General features: G+C 39.7%; 1 protein-coding gene across 3 annotated transcripts in view; it reads right to left on the bottom strand.

The window, feature by feature from the left end:
* The window catches only part of Cntnap5 (contactin associated protein family member 5), a 920,429-nt gene that overhangs the window by 58,563 nt on the left and 836,925 nt on the right, over positions 1–24,941 (bottom strand). For all 3 annotated transcript variants that reach the window (XM_059280761.1, XM_059280759.1, XM_059280758.1), the window contains one exon: positions 2,396–2,526. In XM_059280761.1, coding sequence (XP_059136744.1) covers positions 2,396–2,526 — 131 coding nt within the window. The remainder of the gene's footprint in view (positions 1–2,395; positions 2,527–24,941) is intronic.

Consider the following 24,941-nt stretch of genomic DNA (forward strand, 5'->3'; position numbering starts at 1 on the left):
TCAAGAAAGCATGAAAGCTTAAGAGAACAATTGGTATTAGACATTAATCTTGGGTACCTTGTATAGCCTGAGAATGTCATTGTATCCTGGCAACTACAATTGTATTGATACTGGCAATTGCTACTATATTCTCTTTCTGATAATGGCATAAAAAGTGTAATTTCTCTCAATAAAATTGTCCCTGCCTCATTCTTGCTGTGGCCCCTCCAACCCAAGTCTGGTTTTATGCCTTGACAAGCCATATCAGGTGACCTTGGCTCAGTAAGGAAATGTGGCACTTACACCTGGGGAAATAGGACAGTACATCCTACCAGGAAGCTCATTAAGCTTGGTAAATAAATGACTCAAAGTCTTCAGGAAGTCCCTGAAACTGACCAGATACACTAGAGCTAGGCCCTTAGCTCCCCAAACTTACTTGCTTAAAACAAGAACTTTCCTACCTATTGATCTGCATGCCAGGTTTCCTCAGGTTGCAACCCATGGTGGAGTAGATTGTAGTGATGTATCTGTCTTTAAATTATGTTTGCTCTGTAACCCCTCAACTATTCTCCCATTAGTAATCTCAATAAATCTAAAAATTCTCCTGTTAGTAATCTCACTGGTTCACTAATTTGGGTTTAGTGGTATCCTTATATTGGTTTGCTGTTTGTTCTCTATATAGAGTGAGTAGACATTTGTTCATGCCTCCCCAAAATATTCCACACAACACTACACCACTGGGTTCTGCAAATATAATAACCCCATTTATATCTTGAGCAGTACAGTTTTTGTGTAACATGCTGGGACTATGGGGAAGGAAAGTACAATAGTTAATTTTGATTGTCAACTACATGGAATTTAGAATTATAATGGAGATAAACTTCGAGGCATATCTGTGCATGAGTTTCTAGATTAGATTAATTGAGTTGGAAAGACCCACCTTAAATGTGTGTGGCACCATTCCAAAAACTGGGATTCTTGAATAAGTAAAAAGTAGAAAGTGAGCTGAATACCTTCATTTAACTCTCTCTGATTACTAACTAAGGATGGAATGTGACCAGCTGCCTCATGCTACTGTTAGAATAATAGACTGTACTCTCAAACTGCAAGCCAGAATCATTTAAACTGTTTCTTAGGTATTTTGCCCCAGCAATGAATAAACTAACTAACATAGAAGTTACACTTTAGAAATTGGTATATATCAAATTTTCCAAGAAATTTGAAAAAACATGATAAAGTCTAGCAATCTGTAAAACTGGTGAGGAAAGAGTTTTTTTTGTTTTTTGTTTTTCCTTGAGCCAGAAGGATCTTGGTTGATTTGTTTGCTTGTTTGTTTTTAATGTGTTACGTGGTTTGTGCTTCAGGGTGTCATTTGGTGGACCTGGAAAAGTGGTAAAAAGGATAGAAGACAGGAGGATATTGGAGGTGTGCTTGTGAGAGGGTCATGACATCTGACTCACAGGTAGTAGGACAGGTCTTAGAGTGCTGAGATATTGAGGCCAGGCATGGGAGGGAGAGAGCACACAAGTCCCCAGGTCCAGGTAGGAGGAGCTAGGGTAGGAGAGGATAGGCTAATGAGAATGTGTGATGTCTCTTCTAAAGAATACATTGTTCACAGAGGAAGAGAGCAAAGTCATCTACTGAGCGGGCAGATGTCATTGCAACCGTTGATGGCCAGGAAAGAAAAGAGCATTTTAAGTGATAAATGGGGAGAACACATATGAATGGATTAAACTCACCTATGCAAACTGGTGATTGCTAAGCTAATGAACATTCTCTCTTTAGGTTTTGATCAAAGAGGGGTCATCAGGGTTTGGCTAGACTTAATTGGGATCTGCCCTACCAAGCTGTTGGCTCTATACAGAGTCAGTAGTCTTTCAGAGAAGCCTATCACACTCTGTTTTCTCTGAAAGGTATGCCTGTGCTCATATGAACTGTCTAAGAACCTTCTCTACTCAGTCAGATCTTCCTTGTCATCAAGACCCAGTTTGCACTAGGAAGGAAGTAGTGATGTATAGAGGAGACCTGTGCCTTCCTGAGGGCCTCCACATCACCTGTTCCCTCCTCTGTACTCTATGCCCACTACTGTCTTCTGTACTTTCCTCTTTGCACGAATCCCTTCATAACTCAATCTGGTTAAGACCTGATTAAACTTGAGCACAACTAGAATTGGCAGTGCTTTCTCTTTTTCTCCAGTAGTTTGTGATGGATTAGCTCTAGTTGGGGATTCACGAATTTGCATTTCCAGCTGTTTCCTGGGTGATGACAGTGCCAGTGAGAAGGAGCATGGCTCAGGGCTGAACTGGCATCCATGGCAAGTCTACACTACAGTATGTGCCTGAGGTTGGGAGCTCAGACGTGTTTGATGGAGAAGCCTTGGCATGTAGGCTGAGTGGAAAGATGAGAAGTGAAATACCTGAATGGAAAGCTCTGGCCCCTCTCGGCTAATCTTCACCTGATGCACCCTTCTGTTGGCCAAGTTCTCTGTGCTGATGGTGAACACATGACTTTCTTCCTTGTTTAGCCGATAGCGAACTTGTAAACTTCCTTGAAAGCAAAGAAGTGGGGGAAGGATTAGAACTAAGAATAGCAAACACAACATAGAAAGATGTGATTAAATTGTTCATGAATTGGTCATTTAGTTTCTGCTTTCTGGGTCTCAATGACTCAGCATTAAATTTTTGTAAAATCCATATGTTCATCAGAGTTGAAATACAAACTTCTGAATATAGCTACTAAATAAAGTGAGTGTGTCTCTGTATTCTTCTTCTTCTTGTTTTCTGTATGTGCCATTTTAAATTAAAATTCTAGTTTGAGATCAGCATGGTGGTGTAGACTTGTAATTTCAGCACTTTGAAGGCTAAGACAGGAGGATCAGGGTTATAGGCCAGCTGGACTACTGAGTGAGACCCTGCCTCAAGAAGGTAACTAGAAGAAAGAGAATAGGGAGAGAGGGGAGAAAAGACAGGAAAAGAGAGAGGGAAGGGGGAAGTGGAAGAAAGGAAGTAAGAGGTCCACTTTGGCAAGCACACCCACAGACCTGTTTTGTAATTGGAATGAATATGAGATCATGAGCATGACTTGATTATTCTCATGGCATGATTCTCTTGAAATCACCTTCCTCCTTCTGAGCTTGAGAAGGAGGAATCCTTCCCTTTCCCACCCACTGATGTGTAATACAATGTTTCAGTTTAAGTGTGGTCGGACTAAGGTGTGTTGACCAACCTAATCCTTCATGGCCCCTTGGGAAATTCAAATTTACCAGAGGAGTGTTTTTCAAGCAACTGTTCACCACCCATGAGCTCATGAAATCAATCTGCTGAATCTCAACCTCCGAGACTACAAAATGGATGGAAACTAAAGGGGATTTAAGAGAGTCTGGAAACACATATGAAGGAGTGAAGAGGATTGAGGGGCTGAGGAAGACAAAGCATTGCAATATAAGCAGAATGGCTACTTTAGGGTGAATATCCTTTGTCAATTTGATAGCTACTCTACATGAAAAAGTGCCGTGGAAGGCAAGCATTTAGTGGCTTCTTTATCCCAGGCATGACTTCCCATATCACCTCTCCAACACGGCTAGTGAGTGGCCCAGGTTGCTCTGTCCACTCTGAGGGTTCATGTGTACTGAACAGTTGGACTCTTCCTCAGACACCAGAAGCTCTCTCCTTGAGTACACAAGAAAACACACAATGCTGAGAACAGAATACAGTATCATACTCTGAGGGGCATTAAGGAGAAAAGTACATTTACTCAAATTTGGGCCATGATTCTGGTCCATCCCTTCACATCTTCCCATTTCTTTGACCTTCCTCAAACAAAACATTTTCCCATTGCTGACAATCATAGGAAAACAACAGGGCTTGTGTTAAGATGGATATTCTTAGTCATCATGCCAGTGTTTGAATCCTCTTTTCCTTTTTCTGCTTCTTTCTGTGATTGTTAATATTCATTGTCTCTCACTCTTCCCTAGGGTTCCCTATCACCACAGTCCTCCCTCAGGCCTACACAATGGTAAACACTTTAGGTTTACAGTCCCAGAGGTAGCAAACTGTCACAGGGAATGCACTGTCAATATAACAAACTAAGGAACTGGCTAAGTGCCAGGTCAGAAGTGCATTGGGAACAATGCATCATACTGCATTTATCTTCCACTTGGTCTCATTTTTTTCTCTAACTTACACTAGCAGTTCTGTGCATAAATGGGATACTTCCTCTGCATGAATATGGGCAGAGATTTTCTGTTTGCAATATGGAAATTAAAAATAAAAGTGATTTTTGAGATGCAGTTATCTCCTCCTCTCCAAATATGTTCCTGAAATAAGCATTTGTAATAGAATGCACTCTGGTCACCAGCAAGTACCACATAAAATTTTAGTGGGTTCTTTTAATGCTGATACACTCAAATTATATCTATCTTCTTTTTTTTTCTTCCATTTTTATACCTTTGAGCCAAATCTATACCTTTATTCCCCTCTGTGTGTGAGAACCCCACAAAGTTATCATCAATACTACTTAGAAAAGTAATAGTGGTGTCTGGTGAGATGTCTCAGCAGGTAACGGTGTTTGACTACCTGATTTCCATTCCTGAGTCCCACACATAAGGAGAGAATTGACTCTCAAAAGTTGTTTTCTGACTTCTACATACATGGCATGACTTCTACATACATGGCATGGCACAATGAACACTCATACAGAAACACACAATGTATATATATTAATATGATAAAAAGTATTTAATTGAAAATAATAGTGCAAAACTTATACTAAAAACAAATAAACAAACAAAACCCTAGAACTAAACATGGTGATGAGGATCCTTCTTCAAAAGAATCACATTTACATTCTAAAATATAACCTCATCAAACTGGACAGAATTACATTGCTTGCCTTACTAAGCAAATTCATCATGATTGAGTTCCTGCCTTCCATGTTCATCTAGGAAGTTCTTTCCTTTTTCCCCTTAATTTTATAGATATAAAAAAAAAAAAAACAAATGAAAAATTTTGGAAATTGAAGAACTCCTTAAAATATTTACTTAATAATTTTTAGAGTCAGGTGTAGAATCTACGTCTTAGTTGTTTCAATACTCAAGGTTTTTGTTTAGAATGCAATAGTCCTTCAATGAGGAGAAGCTTTCACATTAGGCTCCTTCCTCCTCGACATTCAGAATTCATCATAATGTTTCCATTGGGAAACTACCTAGATTCTTTAGCTCATAGACCTGTCTATCTTTACCCTAGCATACACTGTGGTATATTGATCTTAATCTGCATATTCTGTACAGGTCAGAACATAGTTTTGGGGTATGTGTGTGTGTGTGTGTATGTGTGTGTGTATGTGTGTGTGTGTATGTGTGTATGTGTGTGTGTGATGTTTATTTGTATGTACATATAGTGTGCATATAAACCACTGTGCATATCCATCTGTGCACCTGTACAGGCTTAAGGTCTAGAGTAAGAGTCTTCCTTGGTTTATCTCCACCTACTTTTTGTCTTAAAAAGATGCTAGCCATTGTGTTTAATTCCCAGTCTAATCCAGTAGGATTTCATCTTAACTAAGTATTCATATTCTATTTCCGAATGTCATTCTGAATTCTGTAAAGATGTTAAACTGGCTTGGAGAGTTTAAAAATTAAAAATTAGATTTACTATCAATATAATTAAATATTTTTGGTTACTGAAATTTGCCTCAGGATCTGTTGTAACTATTGTTTTCATCCTTTTTTATTCAGTCATTGAAGTTATTGAGACTAAGGTTATAGCTCAGTGATGGAGTACTGTGGTTAACACTCACAAAGCCATGTGATCCCTGGCATGGCAAAAACAGCAACCACAACAGAAAAAGCAAAATCACATGTGTATTATTATTTTATATCAAATTCAAATAGAAGGGAATTAAAATCTGTGAAACAAATTTTAACATGTGAACATTAGTCATTTTATAGAGCTCTTCTCTTACATTTAATTATGACTTACATTACAATTTAAGTTTCATCATGCTTGCCTCTCCTTAGATCCCACCATAAAAACACAAAGAGTGGTTTAGAAGCCTTGAGATCAATGTGTACAATAATGCCACTCTGGTTTCACAAAACAGACCAGAAACAATACACCTACCTTGAGAAACTGCATAAGCCCATTCTCAAGCTAAACCCATTTTCCAGGGCTTGTATTCACACACTGGCTAGTACAAGTAATGGTTGAATGCAGTGATATAGTTACAAAAATCTAGAAGACCCATAAATTCTTTAAAAAAAAAACTTCATAGTTTGGAAGAACTACTACCATAAAATGTTCATACTGCTCAAGGCAAATTACAGATTGACTAAAATATGTATCAAAATTCTAGTCACAATATTTAATAAAATAGACTCCTAAATTCATATGGAACTGAAAAGACCCTAAAGGATAAAAAGAATTTTGAGAAACAAAAACAACACAAAAGACCCTAAGAAGTAAACAGAATTTTGAGAAACAAAAACAAAACCATCATGGATGTAAAATAATATGAAAAAAATCAATAGCATTCACAACAGAATGGTGCTGGTGTAGAATTAGACATCTAGATCTATGTAACAGAATAAAGAGCTCATAGATAAATATACACACATGAAGAAAATACCCGATGATTAAAATATTTTTGTTTTTTTTTCTTGAGCATTTCATAGATGTATTCTGATCATGTCCACCCCACACTGACTCTTATAACTCTTCCCAGACTAAGTCTTGACAAATCTCAAAGAACACGTAAAGGGACATGGCCAGCCTCTTTAGTAAATAATGATGAAAGAACTAATGAAGCTCCCACAAAAAATCAAAATGAGATATCTTTTAGAACATATTCAGAAGCTGACCTAGAACACGCTAAAAGCTAAATTTTATGATCTAAAACTAAAAAACTCCTAGAGAAAAAAATGAAAAACATTTCTTAAAACTATGAATTCAAAATTAAAGGTTATAATAGCCAGAAGATAAGGTGGACTGCATCAAATGGAGATGCTTCTTGGCTTCCTAGGGCCAGGGCCAGCCAGATGGTCAGCTATGACAGTCACTGCTGAGCAAGCCTGATGAGTTCAAGCTCCAGAACCCATGCGGGAAGGAGAGAACAGACCCCTGAATGCTGTCCTCTCATTGCTCAAGTTCACCTTGGCACAGGCACTTACACTTAATACATACTTCATGGACCCACACACATACAAATAATTCATGAATTGAATATCATTTTTAAAGCTCCTGTACAGCGTGCAGAACAACCAATATAAGAAAATGGTGACCAACAGAATAAAAAAAAAAAAAACACTTCAAAAGAGATTATATAGCAAAGAGTCTACAAACATCCAAATACACAAAGATTTTACTACTCAGTGGCCATACAGAACACACAATCTGGATGAAATGGACACATCCTGAATGGATATTTTCAAAGAAACACACACTGTCTAAAGGGAACAAACAGTACTCAACCAGTTGGCAGTAGTGGCGCACGCCTTTAATCCCAGCACATGTGAGGTAGAGGCAGGTGGATCACTGTGAGTTTGATGCCAGCCTGGTCTACAGAGTGAGATCCACAACAGCCAGTGCTGTTACACACAGAAACCCTGTCTGAAACAACAACAACAACAACAAAAAAAAAAAAAAACCCAGAAAACCCAAAAATGCTCAACCTTCATCAAGAAGTGAGAATCTAAACCATACTGAGATATGATCTTACACTCACTGGCACGGGCATTACTGAAATGACAAGAGATCACGAAAGTTTGCAAGACAATGAAGAAAGAGGAACTCCTACAGACTATGCATGAAATATACATCATACAGCTTTTTGGAAAATAAGGTGGGTGCCTGTGTCTTAGTGTTTAAAATACGGGTGTGATGAGCTGACTCAGTCAATAAAGGTGCTTGCTGCTAAGGTAGAAGAACTGAGTTTGATCCCCAGGAAACAGGTGGTAGATAGAGAAACTGATTCATCCAAGTTGTTCTCTGACTGTCATAGCCTGTGCAAACACACACACACACACACACACACACACACACATGCACACACAGAGGCATCAAAATACACACACACAAAATAAATGTATTGAAATTTTTTTGAATGGAACTACCATGTGATTCAGCTATCTAATATATATTATATATTCATATATTATATATATAATGGGAATAAAATAAAGATTTCAAAGAGACCCCTGCCTCCCACATGCCTTTCTGCATGAGAGACATACTCCAAATATTAATCTAAGCCTTTGAAGTCTGCTGAGGCATAACTGAAGGAAATGTGGCTTATGTATACAGTATCTTGTAGAAAAAGAAGGACAACTTTCCGTTTGTAACATGGATGTGCCTGGGTGCATTCTGATAAGTGGAACAGTACAGAGACAGAAAGACTGCACAGGTTCTCACTAATATTGGACTCTGAAAATGTCGATCTCATAGACTCACTGAAGAGAGAGGCGGTTAGTCCAGGCTGAGACAGAGGTGAAGATCAAAGAGTACATCCCTCCAGCTATAGGAAGAAGGACAAGTTTTGAGGAGATAATACATTTATAGCTGGAAATGGAACTGTTAATTTTTTCTATACATATATTTAATCATCAAAAATAAATAACTACAATAATAGAAAAGCCTCTAGTTTAGAATAAGGACCTGAGTAAACAGTCAAATTTCCCAGTGAAGTTTTTTTTTTGTATAAACTCATAACCTGATAATATGATGAAAGTCCTATAAATCCCCCTTAATGACAATTAGAATTTCAGCTCTAGATACCACCACTCACCCACTAGAATAAAAATGAATACAAAGGCACAAACCCCTCTCTCCATTTGTGTGTGGTTTCTATTGTGGATAAGAGTTCCAAGAGGGAAGGGTGACAGTCATTAGGAAGCCTAACTAAGCACTGGATTGGTATCTACAGACATGGTGTCCATGGGAACAGGGACAATATGCTGAGGTAAACTGTAGCATTATCAAAGGATTGTACTAGTTTGGGACCAGGAACCAAGAAATGTCCATATCTTACCATGGCCTAGTCACACTGCCTGTGGACAAGGATACTGTGTCTCTCATACAAAGTTATAGGAAGGATAACAACTCTTTTTCCCCCTCTTTTTTAATTAACTAAATTCATTCTTTTTTTTATATCCTAACTGCAGTTTTCCCCCACTCTTCTCCTTGCATTTCCTCCCCCCACCTCCCCTTCCTCTCCTCACCTCCATCATGAGACCACTCCTCCTCTGTTCCTGTTCAGAAAGGGGCAGACCTCCCATGGGTGTCAATAAAGCATGGTATATCAAGTCCAGGTAAGACTAAGCTCCTCCCCTCATATTAAGGCTTGGTAAGGCAACTCAGTATGAGGAATAGGTTCCCAAAACCTGCCAAAGCATCAGGGACAGGCCCTGCTCCCACTGTCAGGAGTCCCACAAGTAGACCAAGCTACACAACTGTCACACATATATAGAGGGACTAGGTCATCCCACGTGGGCTCCTTAGCAGTCAGTCCAGTGTCTGTGAGCTCCTATGAACCCAGGTTATAGAACTGTTCATTTAACTGCATCACTTATTACAGAATCATAATTTATTTCCTCTGCACAAACTGAATATTTGTTGACTTAAAGAAGTAAGATGGGGAACTAGAATGATGCCTTAGCACTTACAAGCATGTGCTGCTTTCACAGAGGACCTGAGCTCAGTTCCCAACACCCATGTGAGGCAGCTCACAGCTCCCTGGAACTCTAGTTCCAGGAACCTAATGGCCTTTTCTGGCCTCTTAAGGCCCCTGCACATATGTGTGTGCGCACACACACACACATGCATACACACACACACACACACACAAGCATACATACACACACATACACACACATACATGCACACACACACTATTTAAATATAAAGAAATCTTTAAAAATACAATGAGATTACTCTGCTTTTAAGAAACCTAATATTTGGAAGCTTATTGGCAAAGCTGTAGTTTGTGGAAATTATAGTCACCTTTGGAGCAAAGGTTATTTCACACAATTTCTATCTTGCATCAGAGAAGAGCAGGTTAGTTGGAAGAAAATTAGTCACCCAGGAGCTCTTTGAGAATTTCTCCTGAATTAGTAACCTCAATGCTATAAGCTTCCTTCATCCACTCTGCTCTTATGGCTTTCTTGGGCTCAATTTATTCCTTATTCAAAACAACCTTGAAAATCCTTAGAGGAAGTCATAAGCAGAGCCAAGGCCTCCAGCGAATTCAGTGGATGGGCTCCGGTTTACTTCATTCAGCCGTACTCTAAGCACTTTAATAAGAAACAATTATCTTCTTCTATTTCACTGCTTCTGTTTATGCTAGCACAAAATATCCCACAACCTGTCCTACCTTTAGCTCAAATTGTGTTTGCATAGAATCAAGTCCCATTACTGCAACTAAATGCAGACCAGTTGCCACTTTCCTGTGGCACTCCATTCCTAGCTATTTCCTTATGTCCTGGTTCACAGAATAGGAGCCTTTCTTGAATGGCAGGAAAATATGCTGAATGATGAAATTACAAGCTTCTTTAATTTTAATTTCTCCCTTGATAAATATTAGGTTTTAACCATTGATTTGACACAATCTGAAATCATCTAGAAAGAGAGACTTAATGGAAGAATTCTCTAGATCAGCTTAGCCTGAAGGTAGGTCTTGGGGAGTGGGCTGTCTTCACTTTTAATTAATGTGGGAGGACCCAGCCCACTTTGAGTGACACTTTCTGAGGCAGGGGATCCTGAACTGTATGCATAGGAGAGGAAAAAGCAAGCAAGTAAGGAAGCATGCAGGACTGCAGACATTTATTTCTCTCTGTTCTTGACTGTGGATACAGTGGGAATAGCTTCCCTCACCTGTCTCGACAGTGATTGGCTGTAATGTAGAACTGTGTGCTGCATAAACCCGTTTCTGCCATAAGTTGCTTTTCGTCCAGATCTTTTATCACAGAAACAGAAATGGAGCTAGAACAGGTGTGAACAAATCCAGTCCAGCTCTCTGCTTCACATCTATGCTCTCAGCTCAGTCTTCACCACATGTATATGAGACTCTGGTTCCATGGGAGAGACTTAGTGATCCTTTATGTGCTTAGAGATCACACTAAGCTACTGAAGATACATGTTTCTTTCTTTGGAGACCAAATTAGAATTCACTTCCATTAAGAAGAAAACATTTCTCCTATTTGTTTATGATTTTTTATGTGATTTGAAGGCAGCAGTCATTAGGACTCAATGCAGTAATTAGTCTTTGAAGTAGTCCAAATGAGGCAGCTTTGTGAATTTCACATTACACTTTATGATCTCCTTTCTTCTGACTATAGACACTCTTCATAACAACACTTGAAACTTTAAAATATTTGGCAGTAATGTCCTCATGTGTGTCTTTGAGTACTCTCTTTCAATGGCCACAGACAGTGATCGAAGGAAGAAATACTGGGTGACCATCTGAGGCTTGTTGCCTCCTTGCTGAAATGCTCCTCAGATGTCCTACTTCTCTCTCACAAGGAACTCCCTCCTATGTTCTTATCTTTCTTTTATCTCGTAGAGGGTCCAGCATGTGCAGGTCATCTATTGACACATTCCATTCAAGGTGGACATCCCTCTGCATGCACAGTATACAAGAACCAGCTCATAAGCAAGGCACCAGGGAGCCATGGAGAGCTATAGCAGTCATTACAAGGTGGTCAAAAGAAATATTATAAGGAAGCTGAACCAGGTCTGGACAAAGAAATCACAAGAGATGTTTCAGAGTAAAAAATTCTGAGTTGGTGTCTGAAAGACTATGTAAAATTTAGCAACTTGAAAAAGAAAGGCTTAGTCTGTAATTTGCTTGCTAGAAAAAACATGAGAACTTTTTTTTCTTTTATTTACAGCATCAATGTAAAATCTGGGCACAAGGCACATACCTGCAACCTCAGTGCTAGATGAAGTGGAAACATGTGGATCCCTAGTTAGCTGGACAACCAGCCTACCCACTCAAAGAGTTTCAATTTATGGTAGACCCTGTCTAAGAAAATAAGCATGTGGAGAGACATAAAGGAAGACACAGACTTCCACTACTGACCTCAAATCCATACACACATGTGCATATAAACACAAGCATGTACACATGTATAGCACACACCAACACACATACACAAACCAAGCACACACAAGAAATAGAACTAGAATGTTTTACTAGAGGAAAGAATATATAAAAATTATAGAAATAGGGATACTTAGCGACAGGTAAGTGGGGAAGAGCACCTGTGCAAGCATTGGGACCTGAGTTTGAAACCCCAGCACTCACATAAAATCTGAGTATGGCAATAACTGCATATAATCAAAGCACAGAAAGACAGATCTTGGGAGGTCTCTTCAGTCAGATTTGAGTTCAGCGAGAGACCCTATATCAAGGGATTAAGGTAGAAAGTGGAAGAGAGAAACTCTGTATCAAGGGATTAAGGTAGAAAGTGGAAGAGAGATACCCTGTATCAAGGGATTAAGGTAGAAAGTGGAAGAGAGAGACCCTGTATCAGGGGATTAAAGTAGAAAGTAGAAGAGAGAGACCCTCTATCAAGGGTTTAAGGTAGAAAGTGGAAGAGGAAAACATCAAATGTCTATCTTCTGCATGTGTGAGTACGAGAGAGTGTAAACACACACACACACACACACACACACACACACACAAACAAACAACCCCCCCACACACACACACACACGATACCCCATTTGCAAATAACTCTTTCATTGGTGCTGGAAAAGAGATCATGTTTGACTTAGATGGAAGGGATGTCAAGATCTCATCTCCGTCTTGGCCACCATTGTCGTACTCATCACACTGAGTTTGAATCTCTAAAGAGTTTGGATGCAGGAAAGTTGGAGCTGCAGCTGTGCAGTGTCATAGAAGAATGATTTACACACAACTGCCTTTTCTAACCAGAAGCCTGTAGTTTTATACAGAGGGATGAGGAACTTCTCTTTTATCTTTCCCTAAAAGCTTGATTGAAAATTAAACAAAACAAGAGTGATAAAGGAAGGAAAGAAGGAAGGAAGGAAGGGAGGGAGGAGGGAGGGAGGGAAGGATGGAGGCAGGAAGGGAGGGAAGGAGGACGAAGCTAGAGCTATGGAAAGAAGGCAGGGATATTTGTGTGTTTGGATGGTGGGTAGGGGTGAATGTGAGGACTAACTGGAAGACAATGCCTAGCACAAATTTGGGATCTGAAATAAAACTGACCTGAGGGAAGCTATTAACTCAAACTATGAGCTTTGTAAATGGCCATCATTTAATGTCTTCTAACTAGTACTCATGAGAGTCCACTGTGAGTGGTAGCTCTGAAACATCACCACCACTGTGTTCAGGGAGGTGGTGGGTGGTAACCAACCCTCTGCAAATCAGTCCACATGACAAGGAGCTGAACCCTATTCGGATTCAATACCCTTCTCTAAAGCAGCTCAGCATCCAATATGTAGTGGCATCTTGGGAAGCTGTCTTATTTAGGGTTACTATTGCTGTGATGAAACACCAAGACCAAAGGAAAATTGGGGAAGAAATGACTTATTTGGCTTATATTTTTTACATTTAACTGAGGTTCCCTCCTCTCAGATGATATTAGTTTGTGTCAAGTTGACACAAATTATAATGAAAAATTGACCACTTGCCAACTGAACACACAAATACATCACTGTAACAGCCATATCTGATGGGAGCTGCAAAAGTCATAAAGCCAACACAACTGCTTGACAAAGATCCAGCAAAGCTGACTGAGCTGCATAACGGCTGCCATGCCACTTTTGGTTTTGATCTCTGCCTGTTGCATACTTGGGGGACATTTAATATTTGTATAGTTTGGGGATATTGGATCAATTGAAATTTCTTATGAATCATTTATGCCTTCTCCCAGAAGTACTGCTTTTAAGCTTCTCCAGGAAAGTCCTGAACATATTACCCCTCCCACTTATAGGGAGATATCCTAATCTACTTGAAGGTCTTCCTTACACCTTGGAGGTTGTAACACACATGAAGGCGCCAGAGGTCTCTTTATGAGCCTATAAAATATTCTTGAATCATCTGTCCTTGTACTTACTCAGGAAGAAGATACTCAAAACAAAGTAAACTTAAAAAGGTCAATAGGGTTTGGTGGGCTAGAGGAGTGAGCCACAGATCAGATTACGAGCCTCTTCCTACCATACACTCAGGCAATTACATGACTATATGGCAATAAAGTTAGATTGGCTGAAGTTACATTTGCCCTACACAGAGACTTATATTGATAAGCAAAGAATGCTATAGAAGATGATAAAGAATGAGATGTCATGATCCTCCTTTCTTAGAAAATGCATAGCACACGTAGAGGCACTGTGATGTCATATGATCAAAGAGCAACAGAATGCCAGGATTAGACATATAAATGAATTCTATAAAGATATAAAATGTAAACATTGTATTATGCCAGAATTTGAGTAATAACTGCAGTAGCTTTGGCCTGAGGATTTTCCTTGGGCACTCTGACCGTTAAGAGTTAATAATAAACTGCTTGGGACATGGAAATCTGTCCTGGCTGGTTTGGAAATTTTGGTTTTTTTTCTAGCATCCTTGAAGCCACAAAAGCTGCTAGCCTGAGTACAGGCTGTCATATGCCTCTAGATTCTTAAAAATTGGGTTATGTGGTTAATGAGTAAAAACGGTTATAAAAGAGAACTGTTTATCAATGATGATTAAACTTGAGGGGAAATTGATTATGAATGATAACTGTTTTGTCATGGTTTATCAATGATGACTAAAAGATATGCAAGAGTAAGTGAGACACACGTCCAAAAACAAAAATTATATGATCTATGTTTTGGAACAACATGAATCTATCCCTACTTAATGAATTCTGTATAAATAAAGAAGCACTCTAGTTGCGAGTCAGTCAGGCTGCAAGATTCTCCTTACTATCATGCCTGGGTCATCCTTTCTTTACCAATTCCATACATCTTCTTGGGAACTATTAACTGTTGGTGCTGGCCTCCAGCATATCACCATCAAGCCACAACCTTTCCTTTCTCATTCATCCCCATGATCTCACATTAAAAACATAAATAACTTTAAAAGTCCCATAGTCTTTACAAATTCAAACTCATTAAAATTTCAATCCCTTTAAAATATTCAGTGTCTTTAAAACTCCAAATGTTTTTTAATTCAAAAATATTTTTATTGTGTACTCTTGTAAAAATCAAAGTTAGGTTAAATACTTTCTTACTTCAAGAAGCAAGAACCTGGGCATAGTCACAATCTGAACAAAGTAAAACCAAACTCACTACAGTGTAAATAACTCATTCATTGCCTAATGTCTGGGGTCTTGTCATGATCTTCTAGTCATGATCTTCTAGTCATGATCTTCCTCCAAAGGGCTTGGGTCACTTCTTTGACTCCGCCTTCTTCAGCACACAGGTTGTCTTCTAGGTTGACTGGCTCTACTCCATGCCTGCTGCTTTCCTTGGTGGCCATCCCATGTTACTTGGGCCAAAATGCTGGTGTTTTCTTCTGTAGCTGGGCTGTACTTTCACTAATAAGGGCTTCAAGACTCTCTTTAGGGACTCCACAGCTGACATAGTGTCAAGCCTCTGATGCTCGTTGTGACCCTTTTATGCTACAAAACCAGCACCACCTGGATGATTCTTATACTACTAAGTTTGGCTGACAAAAGGAGGAACAACATTGGCATTTCTGGAACATAGCTTCTGTATACTGACCCTGAGAAAATACTTCCCAGAAGATTTCACCTCAATGATGCTAGTATCTTCTTAATCATGACAGATTCTTCATACCCAGCTGACCAGCATCATTATCCCAACAAACCAAATGTTTCACTTTAGTGGTTTTGTATTTTGTTAATCAGCCAATTCTTTAGGTCCTGAACCACAGCTAACCTTCAGCTAACATGAACCAAAGCTTCTTAACTCAAATGGCCTGGAAGAGCCTTGCTTCCCTTTGAAACTTCAGAAGCCAGGTCTCCATCATCTGCACTGCTCTCAACATTCTTATCTCCCAAGCTCCTACAGAACAGCTCACTAAGCTCTCAACACCCAATGGCTTTTCTAGCCCAAAGTGCTGAGGTCCTTCACAATCCTCCCCAAAACATGGTCGGGTCTGTCACAGCAATTTCCCACTCCTGGTACCAACTTGTCTTAGTTAGGGTTACTATTGCCATGATAAAATGCCATGACCAAAAGAAAATTGAAGAGGAAAAGGTTTATTTGACTTATACTTTTACATCTTAGTTCATCATTGAAGGAAACCAGGACAGGAACGCAAATAGGGTAGGATCCTGAAAGCAGGAGCTAAACCAGAAGTCATGGAGGTGTACTTCCTACTGTCTTACTATTCATGGCTTGCTCAGTCTACTTTCTTCTAGAACCCAGGACCACCAGCCCAGGGATGGAACCACCCACAATGGTTGGGTCCCCTGGCATTAATCACTGATTAAGAAAAATGACTTACAGGCTTGTTTATAGCCTGATCTTATGGAGGCATATTCTTAATTGAAGTTCCCTCCTATGAGGTGATTTTAGTTTTTGACAAGTTGACATAAAATTATCCAACATAGAAGCATTAAAAATATGTTTTCTGGGGAACTAGGGAGATGGCTCATGGGTAGAAGTGCTTGCTGAGATGACTTCTGGCTTTTACACACACACACACACACACACACACATCTCCTGGGTTTTACATGATTTCACTTGTTCAGTGGTATGAAAGGTGTAGCTTGGTCGGAATAAAATCTACATATGTGGGCCTTGTATCGTCTCAGTGTCTGTTAGCACTACAATAGTGTTCTGCCAAGTATGGAGAAGACAAAGTAATTTGAGCTGGCTTCAGGCACTTCCATAAATGAAAATATAAATGATGGTCAATTATAGATGATTTCCTAAACCACTTTCTGAAATCATTAACACACAGAATAACTAGCTCTTAAATAGCTTCAGGCATTTCCCACATGCAGCACATCACATAGCCACACTGTTTTGATTGTTGTCATGGAGTCAATCCATTACTGAGCTTCTTGGAGTAAGAGGAAGGGAGAATTGCAGCAAGTTCCGACTCTGAAATCTTACCTATGCAGAAGCGAGGACACCATCCAGGATGTTGTTCTTCTTTGATCCATTATTCTATCTAACTTATCATTCCTTGGAAATGGGAGCACAGGTATGCATCCATCCAGAGAAGGGGGGATTGGGGTCTACAGAGTGCCTGCTGTGTGCCATGCTTGCTTTTTATGTGTCTTTGGCTGATGTGGTAGAGCTCTTGAGATTACCCAGTATGCAGGCTCATACAAGCTGTTTCTTGTCCATCAAAAGACATAATCTTAGTTTCCTGTCCCTGTCCTTAAGAATAATAGCTTTTTCCCAGAATTAGAACTGTGGTGGCATAATAATTTACAATCACTATTATTATTATTATTTTAAAGCTAAAGCTAGTGAAATGTTTAGTGGCTCAGTGCTTGCCAGTCAAGCAGATGACCTCAGCTTAATCCCATTAACCCTAAGTTTATAAAACCATCATGGATGTGGGTATATGAGAAGACAGGAGGGCATCCCCTCTGATCTGAGCTAGGAAAGAAATAAGAAACAAAGTCTAGGATAATTTCTACTTATCTCCTCAGACCTTTTTGAGTGTGTGGTATGTAAAAGAAAGTAAAGCACAGGCTTTTGCTAGTATGTATTTATGCAGCATGCTCTTGCTTAGATTTATATGGCTTAACCTCCAAAGAAAGAGGAACATGCCCAATATGCATTGAGAGATGTGCCAAGGATCCCTATTCTCAAAAGGCATGGTAAATACTATGAGACATGCTTACAGAATTAAAAACAAGAAAAAAATCAATAATTTCCCTTGAAGAGAAAAACAGAGATGATATAATTAATGTAACTGATTATACCTATCCTTCACGTTGTAAAATTAGAAATTAGGCCAAAAAAGGTAGGTTCATAGTCTGTGAGTCGTGCCATGTTATTGAGTTGTGACATGACATACAGTCTGTATCAAGAGCCAAATATGCCTATTGAATAGACAGTGTGCCTTCCTTTGGTTTATGCTGCATTTCCAGAGCCAGGTGCTCTGCTCTGCATTCATAGAGAATATATATACCAGGAAAGATGGATGAGAGGAAGGAAGGGAGGGAGGAAGAGAAGGAGGGAGGGAGGGGAGGAAGGGAGGGAGGGAGGGAGACTGTAAATATCAATCCAGCCAGTAAGGGAGTGTCCTGATCCATAGGAAGTTCTTAGGAAGATACAGAGGATGCAGAGGGGTTAGTAAAAATCCTGAAATGCCCAAGTGAGTGTACGGTCTTCATATGAAACATCCTTTCTCTGGCAATTTCTCCTGTAGCTAAGCAAATTTACTCTCCTGCATCATGTTAGCTAACACAGGCTCTCAAAATAACTAGGCTCTAAGCAGAGTGCCAAGATCATGGTAGGAATTTATGCCTGCCATATGGAAGTCAATGACAGGCTGACTACTGCCAGATTGTATGGGTCACACATTAACTAATCTTCACTCTCCTACCCAGATAATGTGTGACTCCTATTCTGTAGCCTAAGTCGCATATAGCCCTCTTTCTTATCTCAGGCAACTTCCTGATGGTGTAAGACCTCCCCATTGTCAGTCCTTGTTGAGTGCATACCTTGATTTGTGTGGAAGGCTTAATACTTACTTCATAGTCTGACCCTACTGCTTGCAGCTGGGTTAATAAATCTCTTCTCTGATAAATGATTAAACTCAGTGCCTCTCTCTTTATATCCTGTCCATCTTTAACCCTAACACATCAGGCCTGTGGTACTATCACTGTACTGTGAAGAAGCCTTCCAACCAATTACATAGTAATGTCCAGTCTGTGCCCTATATTTTCATGTTATGTATGAATTTGTCTCTTGGCTCTATTTTTAGAAAGGCCCTTCTGGATTCCTGTATTATATCTATCAGAAATCACAGACAAATTATTTATCTCTGACTATGCCTTTCACATAGTAGGTACTGCTTAAATACCTACATGATTAATTAACAACTTGAGAGAATCTAAAATCACCTAGAAGACAAGCCTCTGGGCCTGTCTATGAGGGAGTTACTAGAATTAAGACTGGGAGATACACCTTAAACACTGTCAGCACCATTCCACAGCCTGCGGTCTCAATTTAAGTAAATGTAGAAAGAGGACTGAGCACCAGCATTCCTTCTTCCATCTGTGGATCCAATGTGACCATCTGCCCTCATGCTAACCTGACTTTCCAAACATGATAGACTGTACCCTAAATTTATGAAGCAAAATAAACCTTTACTTCCTTAAATTACATTAGTTGGGCATTTTATCATAGTACTGAGAAAAGTAAGGAATGTACCTACCAAATGAGGTAATTCATTTCTGTGATGAAGAACTTTGAACATTCCTAGAACTGTGGATTTACTAGAGTAGGAGTTTGAGGATTTAGTGATGATTCTAATTGTGAGCGAAATTAATTATTTCTCTGGAATCAATCACCTGAAGGAACAAGCAACTTTGGAGGGTTGTTTTGGCCCAGAAAACAGGATTTTAAGGAATGTATTTCATTATGTATGGAAAGGCCTGGCAACTAGGTTGGTTCTACCATTAGTGCCAAGAGTGGGAGGTAGCTGCTAGAATTAAGAATTATGTATGGATTTGCCTTTTAGCTCTATTTTCAGGAAGGCTCTTCTGGAGTCCTGTATTCAATCTACCTGAAAGCTCCATCTTCACAGATTAATCATTTACACCTCAGCAGGTCAGGGAGTTCTTTAAGCTCTTCACACCTTAGCAGGTCAGGAGCAGAGACGGGAGTAGAAGAAGCACTATCACGGTGTAAGATACAGGTCTTTCCCTTTCTGCCCACATTCCCCAGCTGGGCTCACCATCCTAACAGTTTTATACTCTCCCAAAGCATGAGCCTGGCACTAAGTGTTCAAACACATGTGCCTATTGGTGACATTTCAGATTCAAGCTATAACATTTCCCCCCCAACCCAGAAGTTAATGATTACCTCACAATATAAAATCACATAGTCCAATTTTAAAAGTCTCAATAGAATCTTAACAGTTCAAATACTGTTAAGTAGTCCAAAATTTCTATTAAGACTAAAGGTAATCTCTTAAATTAAAGCCACCATTGAATAATAAAATAAAATAAAAATCAAGTTACATACTTCTAAAATACAGTATCGGGGATAAATATTCACATTAAAAATGGGAAAAATGAGAGGCTAGTAAGGGAAAATGGGAAAAATTAGCCTGAATCCCTGAATAGGGCAAAAGCAGAACTCTACAGCACCTCAGGTAGGAGAAACATGACTGGGGAATTCCATAATTCTGTTGTTTGTCAAGGTAGGGAAAGCATAATGACTGGGACGCTGCACAATTGTACAGTCCCTCACAGTAGGGAAGCAAGAGGCAGGAGAAGCTCCATCTATAGTGGCTGGAACATAAAACAGCAACTCTTCACACTGCAATACATCAGGAGGAAGAAACAGGACCTGCATTAAGGTTAGGATGTAACATTCAAAAAACTCCCCCGGAAGCCTAGGCTCTAGCTCCCGAAGGTTCCATGACATCCCAAATAGCACTATGAGAAGATTATGCATTCTCACACATAAACCTATATTAGATATTGCACAGCAGGTGATATTTTAAGATTCATTTTAGAAAATTTTAAAATCAGTTCTTCAGTTTCAATGAAAAAATACTCTAGGATAGATGGGGATAGTAAATGATAAAATAAAGAAATATAGGTAGAAATCAGGAAAGACAGGATGAAAGAAAAAACTTCATTTAGACAGGATGTGCTGGTAGATGGTATTCATGAAGACAAAGGAAACAGCCTTAACTCTAGATGGTATGTCCAGGGGTATCATGGACTTAACCTGGTCTGTAGACCTCTCTTGCAGCACTCAGTCTCCTTGTCCATGGTAACTGGACCTTCTCTCAGCTTCTTCCAACTCCTACTTGTAGGAGACGTTTTCACAAGTCATTCCCTTTGCCAGAATCAATTGTTCCCAAATCAGCAAACAAATCTACCCTCAGATCTCAGCTGAAACATTTCTCTTGTAGAAAATCTTCTTTGTCCGCATCCTTGCCCTCCTCCATCTTGAAATAGGCTCACATAGTATTAAAAAGGTAATAAAACTGCCGGGCGGTGGTGGCGCACGCCTTTAATCCCAGCACTCGGGAGGCAGAGCCAGGTGGATCTCTGTGAGTTCGAGGCCAGCCTGGGCTACCAAGTGAGTCCCAGGAAAGGCGCAAAGCTACACGGAGAAACCCTGTCTCGAAAAACCAAAAAAAAAAAAAAAAAAAAAAAAAAAGTAATAAAGTGTTGTATATTCTCTCATTTGAGGCTTGTCACAAAATTAAATTGTGCTTCTACTAGGGTATACATTTTATTAAAATGTGATCCTTCCAATACAGCGTGAGCTCTAGGAGAACCAAGATTATTACTCCTTCATTCATCTTTGTTTCTTCTGTATTGCTTAGTACTTAATAAAGTCCAACAGAGATCATTAATATAATGTAAAAGAGGAAACAAAAAGGTTTTACCACAAGGAGTAAAGCAACCTCATTTTGCATAGAATATTATGATTAGTTAAGTAACGGGCAAAGAATGTGAGACTGCGATTTTGGAGAGAGGTGGAGACCAAAAATGCCATTCTAAGAACCATGCACAGGAAACTGCTATAGACAGATGACTGACTTGTGTGATGCGTAGGCAGCCACACATAATATAACATTGCACTAAAGTCATGTTTCAAGGTCAGCTTCAGATTAGTTCCCCCCAGGTCATCAAACTAAAGTCTGGCTATGCTATATGCGATCACAAACCAGGGTCTTCCATTAGACATCCCACACTTCTTTAGTAACAGAATGACTGTAGAGCTCTATGGTATGTTGGCCATGTTCAAATCCTCAGCCTGTACACATACTCATCAACATGCTTTTTCTAAGAGTCAAGAAAGAAGAGTAATGGCTTCAGTCAGTCAGTTTGGGTCAGATTCCAGGACCTCAAGATACTGTCTAGATGGTCATAGTCAGTCACACAAGCATCCAAGCATATTACCCTCTGGGTACAAAATGAAGATATAGTTCATAAAACTGTACAAAATGAAGTTATCTGAAATACTTTGAGAATCTGGAATATAACACTAAGAAATGTTAAGTTGCATTGCAATTATCATTTTGATGATAATTATCATTTTGACTCTCTAGTGCTATATCTTCAGCAATTCAATAAGGGACCAGGATAAACACTGCATCACCTTCATCACCATTATCATTACATTCACCATTATCTTTATCTTTATCATCATCAAATAGATGTCTTGGACTTGTTCCTCCATGTCATTGTTGTTGTTGTTGTTTTTTTTTTTTTTTCACTGTTAAAATGATTCTGAATGGAGCTCTGTTAATGCTACATCACATTTAAGGGCTTCGTTCACACCACAGGGATTTGGAAAGGAAACAAGTGCAATGCTGAACACAGAGAGGACTGCCTGCAGAGTTCGTCTCATTAGCAACCGCTATGAACTGGAGTGTGCACAGTTTGCTGGGTAGGCAGAAGCCTAGCAGAATTCTCAAAGACCTAATCTTTTTCTCAAGTTCAGATTTCTGTGCTGTGAGAGGAAACTTTAAAAACAGATGAAATACTGGAGTGTTTTATATAGAAATAAATCAAAGCTTCATATTTATTTATGTTTTAAAGAAAAAAATGACTAAAAAACACATTTGGTGAATTCTAATTCAATTACATTTGAATTTTATGGTAAACAAAGAATGACCCACATATCTCTTTCCTCTGGATAAGGGAGGGACAAAACATATAGCAAGCTGTGATACAAAGGACATTTTATTTGCATTCATTTCATCTAGAAAATTCCCTGTGCTAGAATAGAGACAGGTCTTTCAGCCACAGTTGGGAATCAAGACAGTGAGGTACTTCAAAAGCAATTCATTAGCTCCCAATTGTAGAATCCTTGCCTATGCCATAAACTGTCCCTCCCCATTCATCATTATAGCTGATTAACACAATATGTAATAGCTAAAAGTTATTATAGGATCAGTCACGGTTTTCATACTAAAAGCCACTTCCTGTCACCTCCATGATCTTAAGTTCTCAGTTTACAGGATCATTCCCTCATGTACCCATGCTTCACGTTGGTGAAGTTTGCCTGATGAGAGTTGGCAGTGTTCTTCCCCAGGGAGACTAGGTGTGCTTACTCTTGCCCTTGGGCAGTTGTGGTGCTATTACTGTTATAATGCTTAGAGAGGCAAACACTTAAGTTGTCAGTGATGGGTGTCTTAGAAATCCAAGGTATTATTTATTGTTTGCAATTAATATTTGTAAAGTGCTTTGAAGTCCCTGGGGAAAGCTGGAATAGAAACACAAGGTGTGTGCATAATTACTAATACTTCAGTGGGGATTACAGCCTCTTCTGGGAAGAGTGTATTTATATATCCACACACAAGATACTTAAATGATTTCAAAACAACCCAGGGCATAGTCTTGCCTGACTGTAGGCTGAATACATTTAGAGACTGCTCAAGAACACAGTACAAGCTAATCACAGGAATAACACATTACAAGGTACTCTCAACCTGAGAGACCACCACAAACTTTCACAATTTATCACAGTGGCACTCTTGCATATTGAGGTGAAAAGGAACTCTGTGATATTCAAGGATATGCAGGAAGGGTTTGGGTATCATGATGACAAAACTGTACCAGAAATCCTCTCCTGATCATGAAGCAGAACGGAAAACCAAAGTAGCATTTCCAATGATTTCCTCTACAATTAAGTACATAAAATTGAAGGCATTAGACCTATGCCAGTGATACCCAATTTTCCTAATGCTACGACCGTTTAATACACTTCCTCGTTTGTAGTGATCCTGATATGATTGAGAGTATTTGATTATTTTTCTTTATGTGCATATTCACTTATTTTTAATTTTTCTTCATTTAGTATTTGCTAATTGTGAACTATCCTAAAGCTACTAATAGAGCTGGGGTGATGACTCAGTGTGTAGAGCGTTTGTCTTGGAAGCATGAGGACCAGAGCTCAGATCCCCAGAATCCATGTAAAGCCAGACCACACATCTGTAACCCCAGAACTCCTTTCTTTTTTTTTTTTTTCGAGACAGGGTTTCTCTGTGTAGCTTTGCGCCTTTCCTGTGACCCACTTGGTAGTCCAGGCTGGCCCCGAACTCACAGAGATCCTCCTGGCTCTGCCTCCCGAGTGCTGGGATAAAAGGCGTGCGCCACCACCGCCCAGCTATATAGACAGAGGGGAAGCAGCAACACGTGACTCTCAGAGGTTTCAGGCCAGCCTGCTCAGTTCATGAAGTCCAGAACTAGAGACACTGTTTCAAACAAAGGGAAAGTGAGAGCCCACACCTGAGGCTGTCCTCTGACCTCCGCACCTGCAGTAGAGGAAGGTGTTGGGTAAGACTTGGAAGTGCCCCCCCCCCCCCCCCCCCCCCCCCCCCGTAATCATGGTTTCTCCCTGGGCTCCCTCAGCAGGATATCACACAGCTGCTGTCTGTTACTTACAGATCATGCTGTCGCCAGCCCCTGCTCCTATTGCCATTCAACAAGAAATATCTTCTGACAGCTTGCACAGGCTTCTGCTACAGCACCTCTCCTTTATAGCCTGGATATTTAAACACGAACTACCTCTCTGTGTATGAAGCAGCTGGCTAGGAAGCCTGTGCCTTAATTAGCATCTTCTCCCTGGGGATTTGTGCTCAGTAAATTCACTCTTCGGAGAAAGTACAGCTGGTGAGATGAAACAACAGAGCTAATTGTCTACAATTTCATCTTTAGGGGAAACTTGTGAATGTTTGTGCATACACATGCCTGTTGGAGGGGCTCGTTAATATCACAGGTATTAGAGGCCAGGTTCTCCTCTGAGCCAATCAGCCCTGAATTATGTTTTGCGGTG

The sequence above is a fragment of the Peromyscus eremicus genome, chromosome 15, assembly GCF_949786415.1.
Source record: "Peromyscus eremicus chromosome 15, PerEre_H2_v1, whole genome shotgun sequence".
NCBI classification, from domain to species: Eukaryota; Metazoa; Chordata; class Mammalia; order Rodentia; family Cricetidae; genus Peromyscus; species Peromyscus eremicus.